At 51.5% G+C, this 13,560-nt stretch overlaps 1 protein-coding gene across 3 annotated transcripts in view; it reads left to right on the plus strand.

Annotated features, from left to right (window-relative positions):
- Window positions 1–13,560, plus strand: part of Mad1l1 (mitotic arrest deficient 1 like 1) — a 309,793-nt gene that overhangs the window by 183,775 nt on the left and 112,458 nt on the right. For all 3 annotated transcript variants that reach the window (NM_001109387.1, XM_063271650.1, XM_017598453.3), the window contains one exon: window positions 5,577–5,633. In NM_001109387.1, coding sequence (NP_001102857.1) covers window positions 5,577–5,633 — 57 coding nt within the window. The remainder of the gene's footprint in view (window positions 1–5,576; window positions 5,634–13,560) is intronic.

Raw genomic sequence — 13,560 nt, forward strand, 5'->3', positions numbered from 1 at the left:
AGTGAAGTTCATATACCAGACACTTGCAAATGGCTTGTGCCTGGAGAGCTTTAAAAGTCTTGTCGGAAGTTTATTAGCCGAGCTGCTTGTATTGACAGAGGAAAAAGTTACATAACTTCGTGGAACTCCTTTCTTAAAGGTTTCTTAGTGCCTTATAGCTGGGTATGCATTGCTCAGGCCTGGGAGGCAAGTGGTTTCATCTAGGGAAGTTACATAGCAAGAGATGGAGAGGGAGCCCCCACATTGTCTGTGTTCTTTAGGCCTGGGTTGAGAAGGTGGAGTGGTGCGAGCAAGTGTCAGGTAGTATATGCCATCTTGATACAGTGTAGGGTCTGACTACACGTCCACCCTCAAGGAACAGGCATGTCCTTCCCCTCAGCTTCCTGGCCAAGAGGGAGGACTCCCAGGAAACAGGAAGAATACCACTGGGCATGTGGTGATTCAGGGTGTCTCATGGGTATGTGGTACCTCCTCCCTGCTTTCTTTGTCTCTCCACCCCTTTACCTCTTTCTTTTCTACTTCTGCCCCAGCCTTCCCTTCTCTTTGTCTATTCTCTCTTTGCGTGTGTTTTCATCTGCATGCATTTGGAAATCAGGTAAACATTGGGGCTTTCTTCTTACCATAACTTGGAGCTCAGATTCGGCTTGATTGGCTAGCCAGTGAGCCCATGGGATTCTTCTCCCCCCCCCCCACCTCCCCACATTGTGATTTAAGATGCACATTTCCAAACTTGGCATTCTCCATGGGCACTGGGGATGGGAACTCAAGTCCTTTTTCTTGTGTGGCAGGCACTTTACCCACTGAGCCATCTCCCAGACCCTCTGTTCTTTTTTCTCTCTAATGGCTTTTCTCTGTTGCTTTACCCTCCCTCACCCTAAGCTCCTGTTTCGCTGGGGTCTACAGGCACGCACTCCCATGGACTCCTGCACACTGGGTGTAGCTCCCCATAAATGACCAGGCTGGAGGGAATGCTCATTGCTGGTTTTGTTCACAGGAAGGCTGCCGGTATGCAGCCCCAGGCTGCCATGGGTATGCAGGCAGCCATTGCAGCCCTCCTTTCAGCACAACCCTGGCCCAGGCTAACATCCGTCATCAGTTCCAGCATGGGGCATGCTTTGATTCCAGCAAAATCATTTTCAGCAAAACAAACTAGAAGTGTAGAGCTGGGAGACTCCCAGTAGCCCATCTCTAGTGGGGCTGCTGCCATTTTGCCCGGATTTTATTTATTCCATTTAATAAAGCGACTGCGGAGGTTGGAAGCAGATGTCACGAGTCCTCTGTCGAAGGAGCCATAAATACAAGTGTGTGGCACTTGGATGCCACGCGTCACCTGAGTTGTGTTTGCAGCATATTTAATTAAAACAGATCACAGCACGACCAGCTACATGGAGACTCCCTCACAAACACTGGTGTGCTGCTCTCCAGTGAAGACTACACTGTCGGGGAAACACAGGAGAGAAGCTCAAAGAATTCAGAGAAGTGGACGCAGGAGGATGCAGGGGGTGACTAGAAGAGCCCAGGGCAATGCCTGTGCCAGGGAATTGCTCTGCCACTGAGTTATGTAGTTCCAGCTCACTGGGCCCATTGCACAGATGGAGGACAAGTGCTCTAAGAGCTGAGATCAGAGGCTAAGATCAGCCTTTGTGGAGGTCACCTAGATGATAGGCAGCCATTGGGATCCTGGCCACATGCTGGAAGATTGATTGCCCACAGCCACAGTTCCCAGATCTGGGCTCTCTCAGCATCACTGCAAGGTTAGTGGGAACACTTGTAGGCCAGGACCCTCCACCAGTGGCTTTAGGCTAGAGCCTGGGAACCTCCTGTTTCTAGTTAAGTGGTCTCTGTGGAGTCACTAACCCTGAAGAGTGTGACAGAGTGGGCTGGGGCCATTTGTCTCCTCTACTCCAGCAGAGCCCACTCCTGCCCACGATGCTTTCCACTCACAGCCAATACTTCAGCCTGCAGCTTTGAATGCCTGATCATGCTGGCTGACTGCTCAAGCCGGCTTGTTCTATAGCCCCCAGAAGCTGAAGGTGTTCGGCCTGCCATCCATGCTGGAGGGAGAGACGGCTGCACCCATATCTACACTCACACCCGAGGGAAAGCCTAGCACTTGAAAGCCCTGTCTGTTTGGGTCCCGGTGGGGCTGGTGGTCTACTCTCCGGGTTTTCCCAGCCAGGCCATACTGTGCTGTGGTGTTATAGAAGGGATATCAACCCCCTTCAAGGCTTCGGATGGCCTGTCCCAGCCTGTCCCTACCTGCAGGTTTTCCTGTACACTACGAGCTGTCTGTGTTCCTGCAGGGATGCTAGATCATCAGGCCACCACTTCTCACTTCAGGATAAAAATAGCCCTGCTGAGGCTTCTGTGGAGGATGTAATGTCACAGGTGGCAGGTGTCCAGGGCTTCTGTCTGAATACACGAGTCTCTAGGGCTTGGCTGGAGACTGTGGCCAGCATCGTCGGCCCTTCTACAGGAGTAACAAATGCGTGCTAGCCCCCCTGCCACCTTGGCCACCCCTGAGACCAAGCACATCTGGGCTGTCCCTATGCTATCGTCTGCCTCTCCAGAGCCTGAACAGGACTGCTTTTGCCCTCTGCAGACTGGCACCATTTCTGGAGCAGTCTGCCAGCTTGTCTTTCCTGTGCACAGCCTCAAAGCCAGGCTTCGTGTCCTTTGGTAGTTATCTTGGTAGGGCAGGGCTGGTAGCTAGTGCCATGTGAGCAGAGGGATGATAGGTGACTGCCTTCATTAGCCACGGGCTCTCTGTGTGGGCCAGTTGTAGGCAGATGAGGGGCAGCTGGTGGGCTGAGGTACCATGCTGATGTTTTCCTGTGTAAGGGCTGCCTGCCCCTCTCAGAGTCTCAGGAGAAAGCAAGAGCACTCGGGCCCTGATGTCACCGCAAAGGGCAGGACACTTACTGCGGTGCCACCATGAGATGCTTCCTCAGTCTAGATGCTAGTAATGTGGATCCCTGCACCTGCCCATCTCCCCCTGCTGGGTATTACGTCTCATCCTCCGTCCTCAGCTCTGCACTGTATCTTCCAGTGAGGCCTGGGCCTTCACCCCCACTGTCTTCCTTCTGTGATCGAGGCAGCATTTTCAGAAGCTCTGTGCTTAAGCTGCAGACTGCCCTTCTGAGAACAGTATGGTCATGGCCAGCCATCTCTTTTGCACCAGAACCACAGGAGGGACCTGCTTTCTGGATGAGGTCATGCTGACTGAGATGCCTTGTTCTCCCTACAAGAGTACTATTGCTAGCCATGCTTGGCTGATCCAAGAGATGAAACCCTTGGTAGAGGAGCCATGTCATGGCCACGGGGTTTGATTCTGCCTACTGTCCCAGCAAGATTTGCTCTTCTGAAGTGAATGTTTTCTAGTAGTCTTCCGGGGAACCTTCTGGTTGTTTCCTGATGCGTGTGGGATGGGTGCTGGTGGAGATGCAGTGAAACCAGCCCCTCTTCTATCTATAGATGTGGTGGTCCTAGAGAGCAGGTTGTCACCATCCTTCTATGGCCAAAGCCACAGCCAAAGATGCTGAAGAGTGTGTGTGTGTATGTGTGTGTGTGTGTGTGTGTGTGTGTGTGTGTGTGCATGTGCGCGCACACGCATGTATGAGTGCATTTGTGCGCTCAAATGTGCATGTGTGCCTGCATGCTGATGTCAGTGGACAGCCTGAGGCGTCAATCTTTGCCTTCTACTTTTCTGAGGCATGGGCTTGTGTTTATACTGTGTATACCCAGCTAGCTGTCTAGAGAGCTTTCAGAGAGTCTCCTGTCTCTGCCTTCCTTCTCAATTTAGGAGCACCGAATTACAAATGCGCACTTCTGTGTCTAGCTTTAACATGGACTTTTAGGATCCAAACTCAGATTCTCAGTCACATGCAAAGTGCTTTTTCTGCTGAGCCTTCGTCTCAGCTCAGAAGTGTGTCCCTCAGTCCTTTCCTTTGAGCACATACCTGGGGTTGATATGCAGACATTAAACTCTAAGGAGAAGCCAAGTCTGAGCTCTTCAGTCTCACTGCCACTGCCACTGTCACAGGCACCGAGACTTTCCTAATTCCCATCCTTTCCTTTCAGCGCCTCAGCACTTACTTCCTGGGCTCTGGCAACCCTGTCTTTGCAGAGAGGTTTTGCTGTTGGTCCTGATTTGCATTTGGCTAATTGCTAACCATGTTAATTACCTTTCTGTGTGTTTGCCGCCTGTGTGCGTTTCCTTTTTGGGAGCCGTCTGTTTGCCTCTTTGCCTGCTCCTCTAACACACTGTTTATTTTTTTCCTCACTGCTTTGTAGCAGATCAGTGTGTGTCCTTGAGGTCAGTCAGGTGGAGGGGATATCAGTCTCTGACCTCCATCCTCTCCTCTTAGAGCAGCAAGAGTGGTGTGTTTGGGGAAATATTGTGCACCCTGGTAATGAACATGCAGGCCTTGCAGTTTTTCCCACTTTTGAGAGTCTCAGGTTGGACCTGGGTTCAAATCCTGCTAAGCTCCTTGACCAGCCACACACTGAATTATACACAGTGCTTGGCTTCTGGACTCATTTTCCTAAGCAAAGCTCTTCTAGAGGAGGCCATGCTATGCCAAGAGAATATTCATAGGCACTGAGCTACCCCGGTGTCCGCAGGGTACTTCAACCTGTAGCAGTCCCCAGAGAAGAGGGCCACATCACAGGAGATGGAGAGAAAGGAGTTCCCTTGCCCGTTGCAGAGCTGACCATGAGTGACTGTTGCTCTGGTCTGGGCAGTACCCTTCCAGCTCAGGGAGGGTGGCACATCCTTGCTATGTAAGTGCACAATGGAGTGAGTGCATTTATAGATGGCTACCGGGGATCAGGACGGATTTCGGCAAGCATCTTGGTCATGCTGCTTACTGCCTGCCAGGGAGTAGTCTAGCAGGGCCTGTGAACCACACTGTATTCAGTCAGTGAGGAGTATGTGCCATTCTAGGGGGGCCGTGCTGTGAGCACAGGAGGATGGGGTCTGTGGTACCCTAGAGCCAAGGTCTATGCCCTTTGACCTTTGGTCTCCTGTAATGAAATTGAGTCTGTGCTCACAGCCTCCAGTAGGCTGGCTGCTCCTTTACTGGAATGCTGAAGAGAGGTTGGGAAGGCTCAGGAAGGCCATACTCTTCTGGGTGTTGAGCCCTAGTGTGGGGCTCTGGGTACTCTTGGTCAGGAGACCCTGTTGGTATTTAAGTACAGCATGGCCACCCTTAACACCGCAGTCAGAACCTTTCTCATCTAGGGATAGCAGGCCAGGTTTTCCCTGTTCCTTTGCAGTCTGTCCAGTGCTGGAGAGCCCCCAGTTTTCTGGGTTGTGTCCTGTGTCGGCAGGACCACGTCAATTAGTGGTTCCAGAGTGGGAAACTGTAGGAGGAAGTATTCAGCTGGCTGACTTCCTCTTCACCCCAACTTACCCCAGTGTATGACTACACAGCAGGGATTGTGTGGGCTCAGAAGTTCACATTACCCAGGGTCTGACCAGGGAGGCCCTGACAGGCACAGGTGGAGTAGAGGCCCTTTACCCCAAGCTGACAGGCATTTCCCTCAACTCTAACCTTCTTGGTCTTATCTTGTAGGCTCAGCTGTCTCAGGCCCTGGAAGAGCTTGGGGTTCAGAAGCAGAGAGCTGACACGGTGAGTACTGAGGTAGGGGTTACGTGGTGTGGGGTGGTGAAGGGCAGCCTGAGGGCAGACCACCTTGAATCCTAGATCCAGACAAAAGGAAGTCCTGCCTTCCCCCAGCAGGACTTGTCTACAGGCACGTGCTCCTGTGTGGCCATGGTCTTTCTCTGGTATTATTAGAAATGGCAGAGTGGAAGGAACTGAGGTGGAAACTGAGTCCTGGTGCCCACCTCTTTGTGATACCAAGGTGTGAGCCCAGTGGGAGTCTTGGGAACCACATGGGAATCTATGGCTAAGGGCTTGGATCAGGCCAGACCAGCCTAAGCAATATAGATAGGCATGTGAGCACTTACAGTGCAGATCAGATAACACAAGTGGGGTTTCCCTGTGGGACTCTGAGAATGTGGGTTAGAATTCACAAGTGAGATTGGCTTGTCTGAGGGTTTTGGGTCAGGGTTGAGATTCTGATCTGGAGGTAGGAGAGACCAGTCATGGAATACAGAATTGGGGAAGGCTGTGCAATGCTGGGTGTGTCCTCTGTCCATCACCAAGTGTGTTGTCACTAGCATGGGAGTCAGACTGTGACCAAGCAAGGCTAAGCAGCAAGGTGTCAGTTGGTAACTGACAGTTAAGACAGCATGGAGGAAGGAAAGGTGCCTGGGTCTGTGGTCAGAGGTGGCAGGCCAGGGAGGCCTGTGGCCTAGAATGTGGGAGCACATAGAGGGAATGATTTTGTAGATTGTGGGGTATTACACTCCACAGTGAGTGTGGAAGAGAATCTGTGGGCTGTGGTGTCTGTCAGTGGGCATGGTGAGTTCTTTAACTTTGGCATGTTGTCAGGTATGGTATGACTTGGTTTTACCCAGGCAGCGTTAGTTGTGGGCTGGCTAGCATGGTAGCCTGCTTGTCTCCACACATTGCCTCTTGGGCTTTGTCCCTGAGTTCCAAGTGTCCCAGCTTCCTTTAGCAGTGGCCTGTTTGCTGTTGCCACTGGGGAAGCCACGTGTAGGGGTGGGGGAGTTTTCGTGAGCTGAGCATGAGTCTGCACAGTCTGGGGAGACCCTGATGCCCTGCACATTGACATGCGTGGCTTCCTCAGTGTTGACCTGAATTGGAATGTACCCCAGGGCCTTGTTTTCATAATGCACACAAGGCCAAGCAGAATTAGAAATGAGTTGTGCTAAGCACAGGCCAGGCCTGGGCTCTGTGGCTAAGCAGCTTGCCGCCACCCAGGGTGTACTTTGCCCAGGAGCATGGCTGCCTGGCTCTGCTTCATGCTTCCCATGCCACTTTGGAGGAACTGTGAGCCCTGTGTCCATTTTAGGGGCAGATGCAGAAGCTGTTCTTGGGCCCTTAGTGCTAGGCAGCTCCTGGCAGCCTGGCTCCCAGGCTTTTCTTCCTGTCGCATCTCGCCAGCCCCAGTCCCAACCCTGCTTTCTTGCAGAGGCTCACCCCTGGTTGTAGGGGACTTGGGAACCATCCTTGTGCTTGGTGGTTTTATATCAGCTCGATACAAGCTGGAGTCATTAGAGAGGAAGGAGCCTCAGCATTGTCTTAATTAGTGATGGATGGGGGAGGGCCCAGACCATTGTGGGTGGAGCCATCCCTGGGCTGGTGGTCCTGGTTCTATTAGAAGGCAAGCCATGGGGAGTAAGCCAGTAAGCAGCACCCTCCATGACCTCTGCATCAGCTCCTTCCTCCAAGTTCCTGCCCTGCATGAGGTCCTACCCTCACTGCTTTTGGGAGAAACTCTCATGTGGAAGTGTGAGTGCAATAAACTCTCTCTCCTAGAGTTGCCTTTGGCCATGCTATGCATCACAGCAGCAGTAACCCAGACAAGACAATGGCCAGTGCAGGACTTGAGTAGACCATGGTTGATTTTGACCTTGAGAGCAGGGCAGGCACAGGCTCTAAGATGCCCAGTCTGACGCTACTGAGTAGGGTGCAGGCCCTTGGGCAGAGTTCCTTCATGTTTGTTTAGGGTTTCAATTGGAGCTGTCTGCTCTGCGCAGGTTCTGATCTCTGCCTTTGATTGCCTAATCTCAGGCCATTTCACAGTGTGTATTTCTCTTCTCTTCTCCTTCCCACTTAAGAGGAAAATAAGAAGTGGCAGTGCTTGGGGATCTGTGATGCAGATGGTCACACGTTTGTGTTTGTCTCACACCCTCCATCCTTCCCACAGGTGCCGGAGGCGTCAGGGGCGTCTTTGCCAGCTGAGTAAGCCCTACCCTGGCCTCAGGCAAGGCCTTGAGGAGGAGCAGTGTGACAGGCCTGGCAGATCCATGGTCATGCCCGACTATCTCTGCCCTTTGAGCCCTGACTGCCCCAGACGCCTCACTTGCCTCCTGGCCACACTGAGCTTTGTGAGGGGAGGTTTCTCCAGAGTAGCAGGCCTGAGTATTAGGATCAGCATTCTGTGGAACAGTGTATTAAATAAGTTACACGCCTAGCCCTTCCACAGGACAAGAGTCCTGTTGCGTCTGTGGGGCTCATTTTAAGTGGCCATGTGTAACAGTGGCTCCCATGTGGCACAGGTCACCTGGGTCATTGGCTGGCAGCACACTGTCCTCTCTCTGAAAACCCTGTCCAACCTTCTCTTCTTGCCCGCACAACTGCATCTGCTGCTGACAGCTACATTTCTTTTCTCTGTTTTATTACTATTTTGTGTTTCTTTGTGTCTATAAGTACATATTTGAGTACATGTGTGTGTGTGTGTGAGTATACATATATGTGCACCCATGTGAGATCAGAAAATAACCTCGGTGTCATTCCTCAGGCCCTCTTCCTACTATCTTGAGACCGGTTCTCTTGTTGGCCTGGAATGTTGGCACATAGACTAGGCTACCTTGCCCATGAGCCTCCAGGGATCTGACTCTCTCCACCTCCCATCTCCCCGCTGTTGGGATTCTGAACATGCACTACCATACCCGGTTCTCTGAGTGCCAGAGTCAAGGTCTTCCTTGCTCTAAGGCAAGTGCTGCGTTGATTGAACCATCATCTCAGCCCTGGCTTTGACATTTTGAGTAAGGGTCAACTTTATAGCTCAGGCTACTGGTCTCAAATTCATGCTTCCCCTACCTCAGCCTCCCAGGTGCTCAGATCAGAGGAATACCACAACTGCCTCCTTTTCTAGACTTAAACTTGCTTCTCCAGCCTCCCCCTGTGTGTGAGTCCTGGACCCTCTGCAGGACAGGACAGAGATGCAGCTGATGGTACCAGTGTCCTGAGGAAGCCTGTAGAAGGAGGGCTTCTGCAGGGCTTCCCAGGGGCCTTCCTCAAGGCTTCCCAGGGGACTTGGTTAGGCCAGCCCAGCCTGTTAATCATCCTACTTTATCCTCAGTCTGTGGTAGCCCCCTCCCCTCTGATCAGCTGTGCATGGGCCCAGGGTCCACCCTGCACTAGTTGACCCTCCCCCTGCCCCTTATGAGGTTATAAGTGAATTGCTTGTGAGGTGCCTGCTGCTGACTAACTCCTCAGGCCCTTTTTCTTATGGAGAAGAACCAGAGACAAAGGGGTGAGTGCACCTTGGAGCTAGGAGTGAGGCTGGGAGGGCAATGGATTACTCAACCTGCTTCCAAGCCCTCTGTCTTTTTGAGACTAAAATGCTGTGAGGAAGGGCCAGCTGAGGGAGTACCATCCTGGCCCTGAGAAGGAGGCTCATGTTACCTGCATGTAGTGGAATCACACAAGTGTCCAGCATTAACAGGGACACGGTCCAGGAGCTTGCCTGATCCCTGCAGCGTCTAGCCTTCTGTCTGCTGGACTCTTAACTCCAGGCTTGTTCACAAGTAGTAGAAGGGGAGCTGTGCCATACTGAGCTAATCACTAATGGCAGGACAAAGGCAGTTTGACTTTGTGTTATTAATTAGTAACCTCACACTAATTAGTGAGCATGAGTGTGGTTCATGCTTCCTCTTTAAATGCAATTAATACCACAAGGAGCAACGTCCCAGGCCAGGTTTGCGTCGTTAGCATACCTCACCCTAATTAGATCCGGCCAGCAGTGGCTAGAGAAATGAGGTTTTTGATTACAACCGTAAAAGGCCTCCAATATTTTATAGACTTCAGGGAGCTAGAAATGTGGATTTATTTCCTGTCTTAACAGGCATGCCCCCTCTCCCCATCCAGTGTAATTAAGCAGTCATTTCTCTTGATTACCATTTTCCCCTAATGGCTCCTCCTTACCCTCTGTGCCTTATTCCCAGTGGAGCTTGTGGATCAGGATGGGGAGCCCCACAGAGGCTGTGGTTGGGTCAGCCTGGAGCTTGCACTGACTATTCTGTGCTCCGTCTCTGAGAGGAACTGTAGATAGTGCCTCTCTCTGTGGCCAGGCAGAAGGAGCACATCTCAGGCAGATTCTCTTCACAGACTTGGTGTGATGAATTGGCAGCAGGGCCTAAGCAGGCACAAGGCCCTGGTTTCCATCCCCAGCACTGCATGCATGGTATGCATTGGCATATACACATAATCCAGGCATTATGGAGGTGAAAGGGGAAAGATTAGAAGTTCAGTGTCATCCTCAGCTCCACCATAAGCTCAGGGCCAGCATGTGTGTGTGTGTGTGTGTGTGGTGTGTGTGTGTGTGTGTGTGTGTGTGTGTGTGTGTGTGCCCGTGCGCGTGCGTGCAAGCGTGCATGATGTGCTGGAGATGGCTTAGTGGTTAAGAGCCCCTGTTGCTCTTCCAGAGGACCTGGGGTTCAGTTCCCAGCATCTGCATGTCAGCTCACAGCCATCTATAACACGAATTCAAAGGGATCCAATACCCTCTTCTGTTTTCCAGAGACACTGGGACACGTGGCACACATACATCTATGTGAGCAAAATACTAACACACAAATAAAAAATAAATCTTTTTGTCTGCTTTCTTTGAGACAAGGTCTCTTGGCTGCCTGCTGTCCTACTCACTCTGTAGATCCACCTGCCTCAGCCTCCTGAGTGCTGGGATTAAAGGCGTATGCACCTACCCCCAATTTAAAGAGTGTGTGGAATCCTCTGGAACGGTAGTTAACAGGTGGTTGTGGGCCACCGTGTGAATGCAGGGAACCCTGGTCCTCTGCAAGAGCAGCCAGCCCTCTTAACTATGGAGCCATCTCTCTGTTCCTAAATTAAAAAAAAAAAAGTAAAGAAGAAAAATCCCTGCAGGTCCTGTGGTTCAATATGGAGAAACACATGAATTCTGAGGACTGTGTACAGTGTGTTGTCCCCAGCGTGTGTACCTCTTAGAGCTTTGGCTGCTCACTGGAGTTGAGGGCTGTCTGATGTCCTGTTCAGGATGACATTCTGAGTCACATGGATGTCATAAAAATGAGTAGTGGGGACCATAGTCTTGTATGCTCCCTGCACATGTCTGGTCCCCTCACAGTACATGGCCTCCTATTGAGTGACTCCAGTCAGACCCTTTTGTGGTCCTCCACAGAGCTGGTAAAGGAGCTGTCTGCTCCTCCCAGATGAAGCCTCTACCTTTCTCCCATTCAGTGTGTATCCTTCTATTAGTCGGTCTGGCATGCAGACTGAGGCAAGTACCACCTTATGCAAGCATACCCATGAACACTTGTTTCCCGGCTGAGGGAATAGGAAGGCTCTGGCAGTTCATTTGGGCTGATCTTGGTGCAAACACAGAAGCATGCAGCACCAGGCAACTTAAGCAGTAGATGCCAAGAGCCCAGCTAGGTGTCTGAGGAAGCTGCCCCTGGTTTTTAGCCCAGCTGAGAGAGCTCTCTGAGGGAATTGACCCCGTTCACGCTCTAGTAGGCCCCTCCTCATACTGCCATCCTGTGGGACTAATTCATCACATGGACTTGGAGAACCCCCTTCTGCTTTACATGGTCAACTTGTGTTCACTGCCCCACATTCTACCTGATTGTCTTCCCCTAGTCCCTCTGTACCTTTTGAGGGTTCACCTGCACATGCCCACGAGAAGGAACAGAAGCCCCCCTAAAGTGGGTAGGCACTCCCCAGTGTGTCCAGCTGTCAGAAGCTACTCTAGCCCTCTACTCCACCTCTCTTCTTTGCATCTGAGATGCTGGACTTCTCCAGCCCTGACCTTTGGGGTTTCTAGAGCGAAGCTGCACAGGCGCAGTATACACCCTGCCATTTACCCTCCAGTAACTGACCATCCAACTCGACCCTTGTGGGCCCAGCCAGCCTGCTCTGCAGCAGCCCACTCTGAGCTAACTATCTGGGAAGCTTCCAGAATTCTCTCCCTGTATTTGGAGTGATGAACTGGCTGCCTTGCATAGAAACTACAAGCTGGCCTCTCTGGATGTGTCCCATGGCGGAGGCCCATTGCATTCAACAGCAAGTTGCCTGGTAGCTAGCACTGGTAATGCAGCCTCATGTGCCCATGTCTCTCCAGCTGAAGTGAAAGTGCAGGGAGTTCAGCTTAAGATCCTTCTCTCTCTTTGCCAAGAAGCAGGACCTCAGGTACTTCCCCAGGGTTTAGTGGGCTTAGAGTTGAGCTGAATAGTGGTCTCCATTCAGAATTCCTATTGTTGTCTCAGAGTTACCTCTTAGAGACATGAGACTTCTACCTAGAGGGGGCTTTGGAGAGATGGAGCCCTGGACCTGGTACCATCTGTGTACTTGGCCCAGTTGGAGAGTGGTGTGTCTCCAGCATTGAATGATGAGACTGTTCAGGCCTAGGTATATGGGTGAGCATGCTCACACTGGTGCCCGGCAGAGGCTTTATTAATTAGAACTGCTGGCAGGAAGGGCAGGGTGCCGAACCACTCAAACCACAGCACATGGTTCCCGTTGGGAAGTTGTGCCTTGCTGGGAAGGCAGCCACAGCATTCTTAGAATTGAATCACAACGATGCTTCGGGGCAAAGAGGAAAGCTGGTGGGGGCCTATAGATAAGAGACACAGGGAGGAGCTCAGGGCTGGGCTACACCGGGCCCGTGGTATACGTGGGCAGCTTTCTTGGAAGGGCATCCCTGGTTCTGCTTCAGATTAGATTTGTGTTTTCTTGAGCTGTCAGAGAGCTCTGGTCAGGGCTCCTCTTACTGGGAGGGGGCGTCTCAGGCACCCTCCTTTTTGCTGCTGTCTCCAGCAGACTGTCTCCTGCAATTCTGAGGGATGTTCATTTCAATCACACGTGAGAGGTTACCTCTCTGAACACAATCAAAGTCTGCTGCTGTGAGAGCCACTACATTTGAGTTGCCTCTAGCCAGTCTAGTCAGAAAGATGAAGTCCCAATACCAGAAATGACGGAGGCATCTGGTCTTTCTTCTTTGCCTCTTATTCTTAATTGGCGAGCGCACTACCAATGGAGCTGCGTCCCCGGACCCCATCACCCATCTTTGAGCTGTGCTCGCTGCTTTATGAGTTCTTGGTGTATTCTGCCCACTCTGCTATCAGAGCTCTGCCTCAGCAAAGCGCAGCTCATCCAGAAGACTGTTCTCACTCCCGTGTCCTTCGGTATGCAGAAGTGTGCAGTGATGAGGCCCTGGGCATCTCCCTGTATTGCTGCATGCGTTGGCACATTAGAAAGCATTGCCTGATCCAAAGCTGGGAAGATTCAGGCCTGCGTTCTCACCCATGCGTCTTTTATTTCATCTTCCCTTGCCTGTTTCTTCCTTCTAGTGACTTCCATCTCACATTTTGGTTCTTATCCACTTTGAGTTGGGTTTTAATATGGCATGAGTTAGGGCTCCAGCCTCATTCCTGTGTGTGCATATCCACTTGTCTCAATCCTGTCCCCTTCCGAGACTCTTCTCCTACCTGGTAGTCATAGCCTCCTCCTTGAAAACCAGCTGGCCATACCAGTTTGTGTTCAGTGCTGAGAGCTCAGTTCTAGTTCAGCCTGTGGGTCCTTCCTTATGCCACCACCTAAGTTATTGTCCTTAGTGTCCTTTGGTCTTAGGTTGATATGAACATTCTGACTTCGTGTCCCCTACCCCCATAATATATTGATTAAACCTTGCTTGACAGCTTCACAG

Source organism: Rattus norvegicus, chromosome 12 (assembly GCF_036323735.1).
Source record: "Rattus norvegicus strain BN/NHsdMcwi chromosome 12, GRCr8, whole genome shotgun sequence".
NCBI lineage: Eukaryota > Metazoa > Chordata > Mammalia > Rodentia > Muridae > Rattus > Rattus norvegicus.